This window comes from Amia ocellicauda, chromosome 19 (genome assembly GCF_036373705.1).
Source record: "Amia ocellicauda isolate fAmiCal2 chromosome 19, fAmiCal2.hap1, whole genome shotgun sequence".
NCBI lineage: Eukaryota > Metazoa > Chordata > Actinopteri > Amiiformes > Amiidae > Amia > Amia ocellicauda.
In genome coordinates, this window is record NC_089868.1 from 5,799,021 (window position 1) to 5,818,282 (window position 19,262).

General features: G+C 39.5%; 1 protein-coding gene across 1 annotated transcript in view; it reads right to left on the reverse strand.

Annotated features, from left to right (window-relative positions):
- Window positions 1-284: 284 nt before the first annotated feature.
- Window positions 285-19,262, reverse strand: part of rnf11b (ring finger protein 11b) — a 42,077-nt gene continuing 23,099 nt past the window's right edge. The window contains exons 2-3 of the mRNA XM_066692077.1: window positions 10,143-10,312; window positions 285-3,982 (exon numbers count right to left, since the gene is read on the reverse strand). Coding sequence (XP_066548174.1) covers window positions 3,811-3,982; window positions 10,143-10,312 — 342 coding nt within the window. The 3' untranslated portion in view covers window positions 285-3,810. The remainder of the gene's footprint in view (window positions 3,983-10,142; window positions 10,313-19,262) is intronic.

Genomic DNA, 19,262 nt, shown 5'->3' on the forward strand with positions numbered 1-19,262 from the left:
TAGTTTGTCCAAATACTTTTGAGCCCCTAAAACTGGGGGGACCACATACAGAAATGGATGTAATTCCTACACTGTTCACCCAATTTGGATGTAACTACCCTCAAATTAATTATGAAAGTCTGCATTTAAAGCACATTTTGATTGTTTCATTTCAAATCCATTGTGGTGGATGACAAAATGATGACAATTATATCACTGTCCAAATATTTATGGACCTAACTGTAGATGCCCACAGTAAATACAGCAGGACCATTCATAAATAAACAGACAGGCACACTCCAGAATCCACAGCATAGTTTCTATTTATTTATGATTAGTCTGTGTATGTATGTATATACACACTTACAGACAATACATACAGATATTCTTACAAGCACACATACATTTAGATGTTGACTGTTCTTCAATAAATACACCCCAAGAGAAATGGAATCCACAGTTACAGTGTACAATTTATTTCTGAACAGTCGGTGTGTATTTGGATGTGCACAAATACACACACTAATACATACATACATACATCTGGTAGAGTTTTGCATTGTATTCCTGTATTCAGTGCTGCTGGGGGATTATCTTCCAAGAATCTTAATTCCTTTCCAGTTTTCACACTGGGTGTCCCTCTTTGGGTATCCATATGATTCCAAAATTGGTTTCATTTGTGTTCATCTCAGATTCCCACCAGGCTCCTCTGATCCCCTGTAGCTAGACTGAGCCCCATGCCTGTTCAGGACCCTTTACAAAGCTGCAGTCTCAAAAAGACCTAAGGCAATGGATTCCATTTTGAATGGATAGGGAACAAATGTGCAAAACATAAGCTTTTTAAAGTCTACTTTCCTTCTGTGCCACTGTTACGGAAGTTCAGCTCACAACACCTTGTCCCCCGTTTCTGAAGAAATGTAACTGTTGTGAACCTTGACCCCACATAATGTTTCTACAGAGAGACAGTTAAGTTACCTTTCTTTCAAAACCATTTAAAATTAAATTGTGTGTTGTGGAGAGAGCACACAGAAACAGAATGGTTGTAGGAGCTATGTAGCCTTGAAGGGGGAGTGGGGCAGTTGTGATGGTCACAAAGATCAAAAGATGCTTCAGTGTAAAAAGTTCAAAATAATTATAATGCTACTTAAGAATAGAATTATACATATATAATAACTTTCTTGTGCTTTCATTTATTTGAATGTAAAAACTTAAGCAGCTGACTTTGGAAGGTAATCTCGTATTCCACAAACAAGAAATACTGGACAGGAGGTATTTTGAGATAAAAGGAATTATGTTTAAAAAACATTCTAAATCTCTTGCATTTAATCTGGTTTCTCCACAACCTTTCAATAATTGAATGAGGAATTAAACTCCACACTTTTATTCTTCCCGGAGGAAAGTTATTTTTCCATTGGAAAATGAAGACATGGATATGGACTTTTGGAGTATGGAGTATTGAATGAGGTATTGAAAGTTATTTTCATTAGCTTTGTCAATATTACTTGATATGATCCATATGTGTCTTATATTTATTCATTAATTTAAAAATCTGGTCTGGATCCTTTTAAAGAAAGTTCCAAATTTCTTTAAGGACAACTTTCTTGATGTACAATTTGTATTGGTAACAATTTCCAACTCCATTCTGCTGTTCTAACCACAGCATTGCTAATATATAATAAAGACCAAGTAGGTTGATAATGCAAGGCATATAATTTTGTCTAATGTGTGTTTAATAATAATGTGTGGTCTGCAAAATATAATCAGAAAGAAAGATTACTATTTATACTCACTCCTCTCCGTCCACCAACAAGCAGATACACAAATACTGAATATTGTTTGCACACCTAATGAGACCAAAAACTATTAATTTAACTAAAAATGTATGCATTTTAAAGTAATGGTCAAATTAGAGTATTATTAGATGTATATGATATATTTCAAACCAATCATTACTTAATTTAATTGTTCAGTTCTTTAATTATCAATGTAAGTTTGTCCTAATTTTGAATGTTGAAAAATGAATGGTTCTACAGGCAAGAATATAGATACTGGAGCCCAGTCAAATCTGTGAGCAGTCTAAAGAATTGCAAAACAGACTAATATTCTGAATTACAAAAAACTAAATTCTGAAAAAGTGCATTACCAAAAGGAATGCAGAATGAAAATACCCCAATGAAAAGCAAGAACTTTTAACTTAAACAAAATAAACTTTCAGCTTTAAACTAAATCCTATAAAGTAAATAAATAAAGTACAGAGAGCATAAACAGCAGAACTCTGAGAAAGAGTTTCTGCTTTATAGTGCTGGTTGAGCCTTACAGTCCAGACAGTGCTAGCTTGAGTCTGTTATATGACATAGGTTAGAGTATTCACCACAAACTGGTGTCCATCTGCTTGAGCACTGCTGGGGTTGGATGGGATGGGCCTGAATGGTTATATCAAACCGAGACCCTCTAATTTATCAGACCCTTACGAAGTTGGCACCTTTTAAAGAGTGCATGTCTACTGAAAGTCCTGTCATGTTCAGCATTGTTACAGTAAAGTAAGTTTAAGAATTTGCAGGTCCACAAATTTACAAACTGGCAATTTCAAATAATAACAACATGAATAATAAAAAACAAACATTCAACTTGTTAATAAATAGTACATACATAATTCATTATCAGGGTTCTGTTTTTCATGAAGACCATCTAAATCAATCCTGGAGTATTCAAAGCAGAACAGTGTGAGGATGCTGGACTGACTATGGTATCTATGCCCAATCAACATGGCCTGTTTATTTATTAAAAAATAATGCATGTAAAGCAGTTAAAATAATTGCTGTAGTGATCATAGGGGGGCAATCTATAAATCAAAGCTGATTTTAATATGTAATTTCTCTTTACAAAAATAGATACTAGATCAGATTTATTAACCAAGGGAAACCATAAGAGAAGGGAGACCATGGAGTAAAAACATTTTTCAGGTTTTCTTTTGTTTTTGCAACGGTGTAAGAGATTATTTGCTACAAAATTGAAGCACTCATTATTTGTACAGGGTGTGCAAACTTCCATACATTACCTTTTCTGCAGAACAATGTGCAAATTAGCTAACTTTAAGACATCAGCCAGACAATCCAGAGAAAGATCTGTGAGATAAAGGCTGAAAGATGAAGAATGATTAATGTTATCTGACCAAACTTCAATGGGGCTAAAAAATATATTTACTTTTTTATTTTGTATAATTCATCACTTTAATTTTTTATTTTATTTTAATGGGAATAAGCAAGCCCTTTTAGAGACTGAACCTATTCTAACTCAAAAGATATGACTTAACTTCCAGTGAGTTGAACAGCAAGAAACAGGCCTTCTCTAGCAGTGGTGGATCAATCATATTGCCCGGTAGATACAGTGCAGAGAAATAGCATAAGGAAGGGGGGTTAGGGGGTGGGAGCAGTGGGGTCAAGGTATCAGCTAATACTAATCCCATTTACAGAGCTCTTGTTTAATTATCATCTTGTTTTCTGCAACACACAGCAGTCCTTTTTTATTTTCTCATGGAGCTTGTTCTTGGATGTCGTTTCTGAGATTTTGACATAATAGTGCCAGTCACTATGCTCCTCCCCACAGGCTTCCCTGGCCAGCAGGCCTGGGAGAGAGGTCCAAGGTGGATACTGGCGGGTGGGGTGGGGGGTGTGACTGCTGTCGGTCCAGCCCCTTTTTCCCTTGACATACATACAGACCCACCCTCCTGTCCTGGTATAAATGAAAGAGGACAGAGGGCAGGGTGGGGCAGGGTAATGGGGGTGGAATTCAGGGCAGAAGTGAGGGGAGGTGTAGCGTCAGGGAACAGGGTCAGTTGGTCTCATAGGAAGACAGCAGGGCGGCGTCCACGGGCTCCATGCAGGATGGGCAGGTGAAGGAGCGCATGAGCCAGTCATCTATACAATCCATGTGGTAGATGTGCATGCAGGGCAGGAACCGGATGGGGTCCCCATATATAAAGTCCATCATACAGATCACACACCTGCATAGGAAACACAGTCAGGGAAAAAGGGGAGGGGGAGGTGGGGGGGAGATTGTTAGCAATCTTAAAAAAACACTGCACCAGTTGAAAGCTATTGGCAATGTGAACTGTGCCAAGAAAGGAAGACAATCAGGTGACACAGTTTCTGTAAATTGTGACCTATGTCATGCACTGCTTTTTAACCATCCTGATTAAACCAGCACTAAATTAAGCTAGAATGTCATTTATAAACAAATGTGAATAGGGAATAGAGAAAAAGCAGTCACCAGTGAGGCATCTGTGATGTTTTTGTTGAATTAATTTTAGTGCTTAATTTCTGAGCAGACAGGTAACACTTATCAGCTCTTCACAATGCTTTCAATTCGAACAGGAGAGAGTTTATTTATTTAGCAGACCACCCTCACCCTTGACAACTTACAGTTGTCATACAGTAGACTTCTCAAAAGATGTACACAATCCAGTAAATTACAATTAATGCTAATATACACTATGGATAATGTGTACTAAAAACATACAGAATACAGTGGAGAGTTCCATCCATTATGAATGTAGGGGTATATTTGTTTTCAGATTAAATCTATTAATTCCATAGCTACAAATCTCTTTGAATGTAGTGAATATGGATATTTATTTGTTTACCCTGGCAGTCAAAAACTAGGAAAGGACTGAAAACAGCCTATGTGTCAACAATCCAGACCACTGGTAATAATTAATTCCACAATAATCGTACATAAAGCTTTCTCTAGCTATAACAATTGTGGGTGGGGATACATATTAATGTTCAATGATCATTTAGTTTTTGTTTTGTTGGTCATGTAATAAACCTGCACTTATTTCCCCACATCCCCACGATTTGTGTTGCAGGCAGTGTGGATCTACCCCTCACACTGTCACATCTGGTGGAGAATGTGGGCAGGCTTAGTTGTTTAAGGACACCGAAAGAAAACTACAACGAAAAGCAACGAAAGCAAACCTGGCTGCAAAACATGGAATATTAGTGCCTCCCAGAGACAGCCGAGGAGGAGGAGCTGCTGACATCCTACAAGCTCGAGGAGAAGGAGCCACTGATTTCTCCAAAGACAGAACTGGAGGATTTACCAATTCTGCCAGAGCTCCAATGGGAAGGAAATGAGTGTGACAAGGAAGAATGGCCAGCAACACTAGAGCTGGTAGACTTGGATGAGCAGGTAACCCTCCCTGAGACTGAAGAGTCTGATGATGATGATGAGGAAGAGGAACCTGCTTAAAGTGCTGGAATTGGAGGATTGGAGGAGCTGGAATTGGAGGATGAAGACTTCCTCCCACTGCCTGACGGGGAGGACTCGAAAGAAAGTGACAGCGAGGAAAAGCAATTGCCGGAGGAGCAGGAAAACGAGTGGGAGGAAGAAGGCACACACCTGTCTATATAAGGTCCCACAGTTAACAGTGCATGTCAGAGCACAAGCCAAGCCATGAAGTCCAAGAAATTGTCTGTAGACCTCCGTGACAGCATTGTATCAAGGCACAGATCTGGGGAAGGGTACAGAAAAATTTCTGCAGCATTGAAGGTCCCAATGAGCACAGTGGCCTCCATCATCCGTAAATGGAAGAAGTTTGGAACCACCAGGACTCTTCCTAGAGCTGGCTGCCCGGCCAAACTGAGTGATTGGGGGAAAAGGGCCTTAGTCAGGGAGGTGACCAAGAACCCGATGGTCACTCTGACAGAGCTCCAGCGTGTCTCTGTGGAGAGAGGAGAACCTTCCAGAAGAACAACCATCTCTGCAGCACTCCACCAATCAGGCCTGTATGGTAGAGTGGCCAGACGGAAGCCACTCCTCAGTAAAAGGCACATTACAGCCCGCCTGGAGTTTGCCAAAAGGCACCTGAAGGACTCTCAGACCATGAGAAACAAAGATTGAACTCTTCGGCCTGAATGGCAAGTGTCATGTCTGGAGGAAACCAGGCACCGCTCATCACCTGGCTAATACCATCCCTACAGTGAAGCATGGTGGTGGCAGCATCATGCTGTGGGGATGTTTTTCAGCGGCAGGAACTGGGAGACTAGTCGGGATCGAGGGAAAGATAAATGCAGCAATGTACAGAGACATCCCTGATGAAAACCTGCTCCAGAGCGCTCTGGACCTCAAACTGGGGCGAAGGTTAATCTTCCAACAGGACAACGACCCTAAGATAACAATGGAGTGGCTACAGAACAACTCTGTGAATGTCCTTGAGTGGCCCAGACTTGAACCCGATTGAACATCTCTGGAGAGATCTGAAAATGGCTGTGCACCGATGCTCCCCATCCAATCTGATGGAGCTTGAGAGGTCCTGCAAAGAAGAATGGGCGAAACTGCCTAAAAATAGGTGTGCCAAGCTTGTAGCATCATACTCAAAAAGACTTGAGGCTATAATTGGTGCCAAAGGTGCTTCAACAAAGTATTGAGCAAAGGCTATGAATACTTATGTACGTGCTTTGTTTTGTTATTTATTTTTAATAAATTTGCAAAGATTTCAAACAAACTTCTTTCATGTTGTCATTATGGGGTATTGTTTGTAGAATTTTGAGGGAAATAATGAATTTAATCCATTTTGGAATAAGGCTGTAACATAACAAAATGTGGAAAAAGTGAAGCGCTGTGAATACTTTCCGGATGCACTGTATGCATATACAGTGCCTATAGACAGTCTACACCCCCTTTAAAAAGGTTCACCATGTGAACCAAAGAAAACAAAAAAAACTAGAAAGTGTCCACTTCTCTTGTAACTGCAAATTGAAATGAGCTCAGGTGTACCAATCCCTTCAAAATTACACCTCCACCTGTGTAAAACTCCTGATTTCAGGATAAATTCAGCAGTTCCTGTAGGTTCAGGAGTACAGCACCACAAAGACCCTGCCAAGATCAAGCCGTCCCTCCAAACTGGATGAGCGAGCAAGACGGAGACTGATCCGAAAGGCTACCGAGGCCAATGGCAACATTGCAAAAGTTAGAGGCTTTGATAGCCAAGACTGGTTAAAGTGTCCAGGTGACAACAATATCCCAATCACTCCACAAATCTCATGTACGGTACTCAAAAAAAGTACATATTGAACCCACATTTTGAATTTATTTTTTAGAAAAACACCCAGGAGATTCTGTCGCCTTGTGGCAAAATGTTTCTGGTCTGACTAATGCAAGTCTAGTTTCTGGTCTAAACCTAAATGCCAAGTGTTATGTTTGGCACAAACCCAACACAATGCATCACCCAAAGAACACCACCTCTATTGTGAAGCATGGTGGTGGCAGCATAGAATAGAAAGGAAAGTGAATAGAGCAAAGTATAGAAAAGCCCTTGAGGAAAACCTGCTGCCCTCTGCAAGAAAGCTGAAACAGGATGACAACAACTCCAAGCACATAGATAAAACTACACCGGAGTGGCTATGGAACAAAAAGGTAAATGCCCTTGAGTGGCCAGAGCCCTGACCTAAATCGGCACGACTTGATGATTGCTGTCCAAGGAACTTTATAGAGCATGAAAAGTATTGTAAATAATAATGTTCAAATATTGCCAAATGAAGTGTGCACAGATGGAAGATTCAGATTCACAGCCACAATTTCTGCCAGTGGTGCTATCATGTATTAACATGTGGTTGGATACTTATCCAATTATGATATTTCTGTTTTTAATAAACATTATTTTTACTTTATTTTCTTCCCCTAATCAGTGTGGAGTATGGTGTGTTCATATGTATAATTCATGTTTTTTTTTTTTTAACAAATATAAAAATAAATTTACATCAGTATCTACAATCAGTATTTTGTGCATCCTCCTTTGACTTTGATGACAATAATTTCCTATTTGTATATTGCAGTCATGTAAGTTCCATCTATGTTTTTTGGTTTGTTTGTTGTGTTTTCTTGCCAGCCATTAGGCTACTTGATATGTTTCTAGTATCCTGTTCCTAACACATTTCAGGAAATGGTTATTGTACCACTGAAGATAGATTTGTACACAAGCAGGTAATTTGGTAATTTGGCAGGTAAGCTGTAATTTGGAAAAAATAGATAATGGCATCATAGTTAATTTTGTACTTTATTTTCCAGAACTTTAGGGTTATGTTTATAAACAGTAAAATGTTAGTATAATCTGAAGATATAATGATTGGTATGTTTTTATTTAATTCAATGTTCCTTTGTAGAAGACCTTTGAAATACAGGCCTGCTTCATAAAATGATATGCATATACATACATATATCCAGCCAGTTTCATGTGTATCTATATCCATGTAGCCAAGTCATTTTTAATGGAGGAAAATGTCACAAATGTAAATTTCAAAACTTGGTAGTAGTGTAATTTAGTTGTCTAATCATGATCAACTATGCAGACAATTGTATTACAGTTTGTCTATTTTATTTTTTTATTTTTTTTTTAACAGGTGTCACATACCTGTATTCCTTATAATGTCAAGATTACAAACTATGTCTAAGAAGTTCAAACTAGGCCAAAATAGTTTTGAGTGTAAAGAGTTAAGGAATTCCTTCCTCCTGTAACTCTTAACTATGAGCCTGTGCTACAGTCTCAGCTTGCTTATCTAAACAAGCACTGGCTGTTCCCCAGCATCTAGACACCTTACTCTCAAGCCATCTTATGATCATTCAAGGAACGGGACAAATGATAAAAACAAATACTGAAATGGAATATAACAAATTCTACACAAATGTTCACAAATCGACAGCAACTTTCCCATAACAATAATTTAAATAAAAAATAATAAGTGACTTATATCATTGTTCATGTCTTTAGTACCCTCAGACTAACCATTGCCATTTTATTATTATTATTTTTTTTTAAAGATTAGAGTGGTCACTTCACAGAAACTATCATTTTTTTCCAACCTTAGTCTTATTCCTGGGGACCCACTACAAAGTCAGTGCTTCGGTGTTCTCAAAAACTACTGACAGAAAAAGCTTTTCTGGGAATTGTGGATGTTTATATTAATTCTTACAGTCAATTTACATCACAGAACACTAAAGACTGTATAATTGTTTATCTGGATCAAATACCTGTCAGTGGATGCCCTGGACTTTCTTTATTAATGGTATTGATGACATATGCTGAAAAGTGCAAGCATGAGTAGACCAGGGGTGGGTATCTCTTTAGAAATGGATGTTTTAGGGGTGACCTAGAAATGAACTGGTATGAGGCTCTCCAGGATCAGTTGGAGACTCCTGAATTAGGTTCAGAGGAGACTGGGGAGATTCCACCCTGGTAAAATTAGACAGTTAATACTAAAACCACAGAGATTTCATACTACATACAACACCTGCATAATGTGCGGCTCCTTTATAAAACAGCTGTATGACAAAAATGAAAAACAAAGAGTTGGATAAACACTGCATGCACCTTGATATTTTAAGTATTTTTATTTTGTTTCCCCGAAACGGGCACATGTACATAAACATGTAAACTAATAATAAAATTAACTTTACTCAAATTGTGTAAACTGGTGTAGAAATCGGAATGCACATATCTTATAAAATAAATAAATAATAAATAAAATATCTTTATAAAACATAAAAATCCACTTACAGAAATAGCATTAAAATAGCAGACGAGAACGTTATCAGATTTGATTCTTCAATTTTGTATATTTTGTTTTATCAGCAAATAAAATAATAGTAATATGAATATATGATTTCAACAATCAACATGATTATATTTCTTTCACAATGACTAATATTATTACAAAGCCCAGACTGTTGGCTATATTATATCAATATATAGCCTACCATATAAACTTGAAGAAAATACTTATCACTTATTCATTTTGAGGAGTTTACAGCTGAAACACTGTATAGGTATTTAATTAAAATATTTAGTAACATATAAGAACGGATATGAAGGAGAAATTCACATATGTAGAGATATTTACATTTGAACAGTCTATGACTGTTCTAGTGCAGTCCAGTCTCCCCAAATGATCTTTCCTGATTCACAGAAACCAGAAACATGTGGTTGAGGGGTGTCTCTGAATGTCTTGTATCAACAGCATAACAATAACCAGACATTTTAGAAGCAGTCACTTTTCAGGTTAAATTCTTACAGGATCAAGAACAGGAGATGCCCATCATGGACTTGGAGACACTGAAGGGACCAGGGCGGTGTTGGGGTTGGGTGAGGTGTGGAAAAGAGTACTCACTCGCGAATCTTCTTTTCAGAGCCGTCCCTGCCGGCATCGTACACCCCCTTGGGCAGGTGTTGGATGAGCCCGATCCTCTGAGCGATCCTGACCTGCTCCTCTTCTGTCAACTGGGTAGCCAAGCGGGTCTGGCTTGGAGTGGGGTGGTAGACTGGCATCTGCTCCAGCTCCTAAACAGGGAGAGAGAGCAACATGTGAGTCTCTGATGTGGGAAAGTAGAAACACTTTACAAAGTTTCTAAAGACAAGACCTTACCACATCACCTTTACAGCTAATTAAAGTCCATGTTAGACATATAGTCTCAAACCTACGAATCACATTATAAATGGTTCATTATTTAAGCACAGTCTTCAGCAGGTATAGCTAATGGCTGTATGATGGATTTATTATTTTATTTCTGCATTCATTTTGATCTATTATTGTTATTATTTATTTCTTAGCAGATGCCCTTATCCATGATCTTAGCTGCATAGTGACAGGGCTGATTTTGAACTTGCTTGCCAACTGCTATGGAGCCCTGTGAATTCATGACATGATATATGTAAATAAAATGTATGTAAAATTGTAACTATAATAGCATAATATACAGAAAGCATCCACAGCATAAAATACATGGATGTAATAAAAAGAACAATAAACCTATTAAGACTGCAATGTTTAAGACTTTTCAAAAAATAACCCTAGTCTTACACATCTAGACTTAAGCCTCAAAGATAGGTTGTACAGAACTAATAAATGTGCTATGCTACAAACACTGCAGTACACGCTAGGGTTGGGCGATATGGCAAAAATACAATATTGCGGTATTTTTCACATTTTTTACGGTATGACAGTATTTTTAATGGCCATTTTATACTGTTCATAAAGCAAAAATAATAGGACACAACTGACATTGAATTACGTTTCCTGTTCTGTGTCAGTTGTCTTGAAACCAAATCATGTCCACACTATCGACAACACACCTTTATTCGGGACAGATTCACTAGGGTCAATTTGCTGTGAAGTTTCAGCCACACTACTCTCCTCCATCTCGTCTTCATTGATTGTGCATTGATCACGTTTGTTTGTTTATGTCAACACGCAATACACATGGAATTTATTTTCGATATCTGGCTGATGCACATTCATTCCAGAACAAGGCAAGCGCAGCGCAGAGAAGCGCAGTTCTGCGCAGAGTTTCAGACATGCGTGTTACTGCAGTGTTTCTGTGTGAAGGCTGGTGTGATGTCTGCGTCTCTGCGTACGTGCGCAGATCCGCAGTTCAAGTGATAGGCTATAGCCCACTGAATAATATATAGCCTACAAAACCAATATTGTCATCAAATTGGTAATTGTGAAATATTTATAATCATGTTGATTGGTGAAACACGCGATTTTCTACGAATCATATATTCATTATTAACATTATTTATTGGATTAGATTTGCACTTGATATAGCGCTTATCTGATCGGCACAAGTTTCTAACTTTCCTTTGGAATTCAATCCTGATCATGTTGCAAACCCGGGTCTCTGGATCAATGCCTTGATCAGTCACCTGTTTGATCATGATGCTAATTGTTCATTCTGTCCATGGAAAGCAATGTACATTTTACCTTTCGTCCAAAATTGCCAAGCACAAAATATGTGGGCATTTCGTCGGATAGAATGTGAATTATGTTCACGAAATGTGAATTATATTAACAAAATGTGAAGTAAAGGAACAAAATACTAATTATGTGGACAAATGCGTTTTGTGGATGCATTTTAAATACTTTCGTATGTCATCACATAGTTTCTCTGCGGCGGCGCTACACACACACACACACCAGCCCCCATCACTGTGTGATTGGCCGCGGCTCTCAGAATATCCTGTTCAGCCACTCAGCGCTGGTCTGAAGCAGAGACTGTTGAGATTTCGGAGGAGTGCGCGTCGGCGCGTCTGCGGGCCTCTGCAGGCTACGCTTACCACAAACCCCTGCTCTGCGTCCCTACGCAGAGACGCAGACGCGGACCTATGCTAGGCCACTCTTCCCGGTTTTCCCGGGATTGTTCTCTTTTTTGAGCGACTGTCCCAGAAAATTAATATTCTTTCCCGGGACACAAATTGTCCCGTTTTTTTGTGAAAATGTACATCGAAATTAGAATTTCATAGTATATAAATCAATAAAGTTTGGTTTCATGCTACTGCTATTCTGTTGTCTTCCTGGATATGTTCATACATCCAATCTTGTGTCCGTAAACAGGTAAAACACAGCGAAGATTGGCCATTTATTATTTGATTGGTAGCAGAAAAAGAAAGCTTACGTGACGTCTAGTACTTGGTCAGACAGATTTTATGGCAGTAAAACGAAGCAAGCGACTGAATTGCTCGAAGTGGTATCCTTTGTTTTGTCTGCCCCCGTCAGTAACGCCTATGCTGAGCGTGTATTTAGCCATATGGAGGATGTCTGGTCAGACAAAAGGAACAGGATGTCAGTGGGGTTGGCCAAAGCAGAACTTCGTTAGATTAAACATTAAATTATTATGCTTGGAGTTTAAAGCATTCATTGAGGGACAGTAGTGACTTCCGCAGGCAGCAAAAATGGATGAGAAATACACATGGAAAAAGAGGTGAGAAATTTCAGTGTTGGGTTGCCCAAATTCATTAAGTTAAAAAGTTGTTTATAATCTATTATAATACATTTAATCATGTCTTCATTGCTAAAGGGAGTACACCTTTGTACATATGATTAGATTTTATAATAGATTATAATTAGACAGTATATGTTTACACATAAAAGTAAAATATCTATTTAATGTAGAAAAGGACAGCAGCAGACAAAGGAGTTCAGAGTGAGGGTCAGGGAGTGCGTCTGTGTCAGGACAGATATAGGTAAGAGAGGCAATAGGGAGTCCTACAACTGTTAACATAGTATATTTGCAAATATGGTTTGATCCGCCCCCCAAATGTTTTTTTTTTTTTGTCCGAGTGTCCTGTTTTTTCACAAATCAAAGGTGGCAACCATAACCTAAGCAGAAGTATAAATCGGCCTTGACGTCACTAAGACCCAGCCACAGAAATCTGCGCAGAATCACATAGCCCAGCACAGCTCTGAGAAGCTGCTGCGGGAGGTGAGCTGTGGCTGTCAGACAAAAGATTGTCCAGAAATCAAGAGGGACGTATTAAGCTGAATGAAAACTACTTCTGCCCCCTTGTTAGCGGAGGCAAATGTCAACTTCCATTACACAATGAAGCTGTGAACAGCATTGTCAAAACCATAGATACAGAATTCTAGATCGATTCTTGTCCATGCTTTATTAAAGAATTACATCAATTATGTTTAAAAATTGAATGTAAATCTATTATGCATAATAATTAAGTTGTTACTTAAATGATTGACAATTCTATTTTTAAAATAACTAAAATATAAAAATAAATCCTCCAATTACATCGATTTCTGCAGGGTTTGTGAAGAAAGGTGGTCGCGTTCTTGTAGCACAGATTTGTGCAGTTCTGCGCAGATCTGCAGGATCCAACCTATCCCATTGGTGGAGCTATGGAAATTTGCTTTACAGGAACACTATTGGCGTTTTTTGATCAGATGCGTCTCATGTCAGACAGCGCAGTCTCAAGCAGCCGGCGCAGCAAGTTGTGGGATTCGCGAACACGATCCAGTTTATTGGTAGCTGAATGGTATGACTCAATGACATAGTAAATAGTAAATTATTAAAAACTTTAAAATACCGATATGAAGGTATAGTAAATGTCCAAACCGGTCCGTAAATGAATATAGGTATATCGTTTTTTACGGTATACCGCCCAGCCCTAGTGCACGCTTACACGCATACCTCATTTATTTATTTATTTATTCATCTCAAAGCCTCTGAGCGGTGCTGTAATTCCAGATTACAAACCAGAAATTCTGCTAAACCCCGGATAAAGATTAGCCTGAGATAGCTTTTGGTTCACACAAACAATGCAACATCAGCACTTTTATGACAAAACTCAACATGCCAAAGACCTCCAATAAATGACATGCCTTTATTACAAAAACAGGATTACAGGATTAAGCATTTTATCTGAATACAGATTCCACCCCCACCACTGTAAATACATAAAGGACTCTGAAGTTATGAATATAATATTTTTTGAATATGTAAAACTATAATCCATATTTACCATTCAAAACACAAATTTGTGCAGACAAATTAGTCATGGGTTTAGTACATAAGCACAAACTTTCATTAAAAAAAAAATTCCCCCCCAAAATCAAGGACAGGATCAAAAACAAAATGAACATTTTATTGTATTTTATCAATGCACCATCCAATATATTTGTATTTATTCATAATCATTTGAAAGCACAAACTGGTTCTTCCCCTCTACTCTCTGAATTACTAATACTGTTTTCTGCTCCTCTTTAAAAATATGGTATAGACTTAGAATGGATATATTGTTCATAAGTAAGAAAAAAAATAAGATCCCCCACCCCCCACCCCAGTGTAACCAGTATTTAAATATATATCATATTTAAAAAGCAAGCATCCCGTCTTGATTTACCGGACAACATGCAAACCTTACCCAGGTGTCCAACTCTGTTAAAGGAGAACATACTGTACTGTTCATGCTGGACCTTTTACTTCTGAGACTGCTCAATAACATTTTTTTTTAAAAGGATTCAGTGATTTGTAAATGTAGAAAAATCTATTCATAATTCAAGGAGCAGATTGTGCTCTCTTTCAGTCATATTGTTTATATTTTTGGACTCATTTGTCATTGCACTTGCAGAAAATAAAGCAATATCATAAAATTTTTTGCACTTACAAACACATTGTCTTCTGCTACTAATCAACAGCAGAATTGGTGCAACCTGACAAATTATTTTCCCTGCTTGGATAACTCCATAAGTGTGATCAGTACTTTACCAATATCAGCAAATCAGAATGTGGCATTGATCAGAAAAAATACTAATTGACACCCTGTTCTAAGAAAGAAGTCTAATGTTGCATTGTCTTCAGATAAGCAAGAGAATCCACATGGCTGAATATGTTGCACCACCCCTTTTATAAGTGTCCTATGTAGTGGTTTTTCGTAAATCCCAGGATACACCAATGAAGAAATAACAAGTTTATTACAGAAACAAATACAGGTTAACCCGGAGCCCTCCTCTTACATGAAGTGAAGAAAATAACATTTAAGTCAATTCAGTACAGCTGCTGAGTTGGTGAAAGTAAATAGGTTGAAGGAAAGGTGATTTAGTCTAGGACTAGCAGGATTTCAGTTAAGTGAGTTGTGCCAGGTAGATCCAGTTGGAGTCAGTTAGGTGTGAATTGGGGCAGGTACACAAAAGGATACTTAAAGCTGCTGTTGAGAAAGAGCTGTGCTGTTTCTCAGTGACAAAAAAGTCAAGCAGTTGACCAGGGGACAGAAACCAAGAGACTCACCTTGTTGATCTGTGCTGTATTAGTGATATGGAAGAATTAGTCTATCAGTCCATTGGAGAGATGGTGTGCATGCCAAAACCTAGGAGAGTTGAGACCTTAGAGCAGGAAAGCATACAGAACTGCTGGGTTACAGTATGTCATAACTGAAGAAAATGAGGCACACAACCCTTAGAGACATCCCAAGAGCTAGAAATGCCCAACAGGTTCTAACTGCTGCACACCGAGTTGGACAGTGATGGCTCAGATGGTGATGGGAGGGCAGTTGAGCACCAGAGCACCATGGTGCCCACTCCCCCCCAGAACAGGGAGGTAGTTATAATAGGAGGCTCGATTCTTAGAGGTGTAGACCACACAGTGTGTTCTAGTGATAAGGAGATCTGCATGGTATCTTGCCTGCCTGGTGCTCATGTTGCAGATCTCCTTAAACTAGTAGACAGCCTACTGGCCAAAGCTGAGGGGAATCCAGAGACAGGCAAATATTGGAAAGTTTAACACATGGTTGAAATCTTGGTGTAGGGAAGGGGGCTTTAGATTTATGGAGCATTGGTCTTTGTTCTGGGATAGATGGGACCTGTACAAACCGGACAATCTAAACAGAAGGGGGGCTAATGTATTGTGAGAGTGTATGTGCAGAGTAATTGAGAATCTTTTAAACTAGGGATTAGGGGGGCAGGGCGCTCTGACAACATTTGGGAGATGTTCCACTAAGGTAAGAAAGTAGGGAAGTCCTGAAATGTTTGTACCTCTGTGCCAGGAGTATAAGGAACAAGATGTTAGACCTTGAAGCCATAGTGCTGGAGTGTGACTATGATGTTTCAGGAGTGACAGAAACATGGCACACAGAAAATGATGGGGATGAATACAAGTTGAAAGGATACACACAGTTTAGGAGAGACAGGAAAAATCAAAGAGGGGGTGGGGTAGAATTATATGTCAGAAATTACATTGAGGCAGAAGAACTCAAATTAGATCCTAGTAACGAAACAGAATCATTGTCGGTTAAAATTTTGAATAAAAGATCTGGAGGATTAGTGGTAGGAGTGTTACAGACCACCCAATTCAGATATTCAGAAAGATGTTGCATTGTACAATGTAATCAGGACTGCATGTAGCAAGGATGTGGCTGCTATAATAGGGGATTTCAATTTCCCAAACAGCCCAGGGAAAGCCCAGTTGGGACTACAGAAGCAGAAGTAGAAATGGTTGAGATGGTAAATGACTGCTTTCTAACTCAATTTGTCAGGGAACCAGCCAGAGAATGTGCATGCATTGACTTGATCTTTCCAAATGACCAAGATCAAGTCAGAAGGTCACTAGTTAGAGAACCAATGCCAAACTGTGATAACAATATGGTTTGCTTTGAGGCATACTTTCAGATAACAAGGACCAAGTCTAAAACCATGATCTAAAATTTTAGAAAAGCAAACCTTTAAGGTAGCAGCACAGTTAGACTGGAGCACACTGGATACCTGTATAAAAGACACCTGGGAGCCAGAAATCTTGCTGATTGATAGGGGATCAGGTACTTATTTCCCTCATTAACATGCAAATCAATTTATAACTTTTTTTAAATGCGTTTTTCTGGATTTTTTTGTTGTTATTCTGTCTCTCACTGTTAAAATACACCTACCATTAAAATTATAGACTGATCATTTATTTGTCAGTGGGCAAACGTACAAAATCAGCAGGGGATCAAATACTTTTTTCCCTCACTGTATATATATATATATACACACACACACACACACACACACTTTTATAATATGCAATTCAATGTTTTACTGTGCATACCCCTGGCATTGTTTTATTTTTGCATTAATAAAAAAATGAATCATAATACAATTAATCTTTTCAGAACTGTTCATTTGTTATGATTATTACGTAAATGATAGAGAAAATAATTCAACTTGTCACATTTATGTATATTTTAGTTTTCATAAAAAGATAATAGAACTGTTTGTTTCTGGTGTTTGCATCCGCCAATTGCAATTTATTTTTGCACTCTGCCACCGTCTCCGCGTTGGATTATGGGAAATAGGATGAATTTGGACACCACTACAAAATGGCTGACACCTGAAATAGTGCAGTATTTAGTGGATAGGGGGCGGATTTGGAAACAGCTTTAGATATTCTAAAAGCGTTTGACAAGGTTCCACACCAAAGACTGATCCTCAAATTGGAAGCTGTAGGCATTCGGGGTAATGTAAAGTAGATGGATTATGAACTGGTTGATGTATAGGAAAGGGTGTCGATAAGAGGAGTTGCTTCTAACTGGAGTGAGATTGTTAATCTGTATCTATATCAATGTTCTGGACTCTGGGATAGTTAGGAAACTTGTCAAATTTGCAGATGATACTAAAATAGGCTCAGCAGATCTCGTCAGCACAGGTTATTCCTCTTTCCTCCTAGGTCACAAACCCACAACGTGTGCACTGGACCCTCTCCCTACTCGCCTCCTCCAAGCAAGTGCTCCTGATCCACTCCCCTTCATCTCCTCCCTCCTCAACTCCTCACTACTCTCCTCACTACCCCTCTGTTTTAAAACAAGCTGCTGTCATCCCACTCAAGAAACCTACCCTTGACCCTACCTCTCCTCAGAACTACCGCCCAGTCTCCCTACTCCCCTTCCTCTCAAAAACCCTCGAGCGTGCTGTCCACCATCAGCTCTCTATTTCTTTCCCATCACTCACTTCTTGATCCTCTGCAATCCGGCTTCACAACTCACTCCACCGAGACTGCTTTCCTGGCAGTAACTGACTCCCTCAGCTGTGCTCAGACGGCCTCCCTCTCCTCAGTCCTCATCCTCCTCGATCTCTCTGCAGCATTTGACACTGTTGATCACTTCATCCTCCTCTACTGCCTCGCTGGGACTGCTCTCATCTGGTTCTGCGATTACCTCAATGACCTAACAAGTGACATGGTGAGGTTCCTAATCCACCCCCCACCCTCTCCTCACAGATGTACCCCAAGGCTCCGTCCTGGCCCCCCTCCTGTTCTCTCTCTACACTAGCTCCCTGGGCTCCCTCATTACATCCCATGGTTTCTCTTACCATTTTTACACAGATGATGCCCAGATCTTCCTGTCTTTTCCCTCATCCGACACTCTCATCCCCTCTCGCATCTCTTCCCGCTTCTCTGCTATCTCTGCCTGGATGCACTCACACAACCTCAAGCTCAACCTCTCCAAAGCTGATGATCTCTTTTTTTTTCCTCCCTCTTCCTCACCTTCGGCTCACCTCTGCATCTCAATCTCCTTGGAAACTATGACACTCTCTCCCTCTTCTTCCAACTAAGAACCTAGCAGTCCACCTCGATCCTGCACTGTCCTACACTCAGCACATCATCACGCTGACATACACCTGCAGATTCTTCCTGAGCAACATATGCCGAATCCGACCCTTCCTCACCAACTACTTTACTCAGCTGCTTGTCCAGTCCCTGGTCCTCTCCCGCCTGGACTACTGCAACTCCCTCCTGGCTGGCCTGCCTGCAACTACTACCCACCCACTCCAGCTCATACAGAACTCTGCAGCTTGCCTAGTATTCTCTGCCCCGATTTGCACACACTACTCCACTCCCTCCACTGGCTCCCGCTACCAGCACACATTCATTTCAAGACACTGACCCTCACCTACCGCTGTCTCAACCAGACTGCACCTCGTCTCTCCATACATCCCCTCCAGACTGCTGCAGTCTTCGGGTGGCAGAAGACTAAC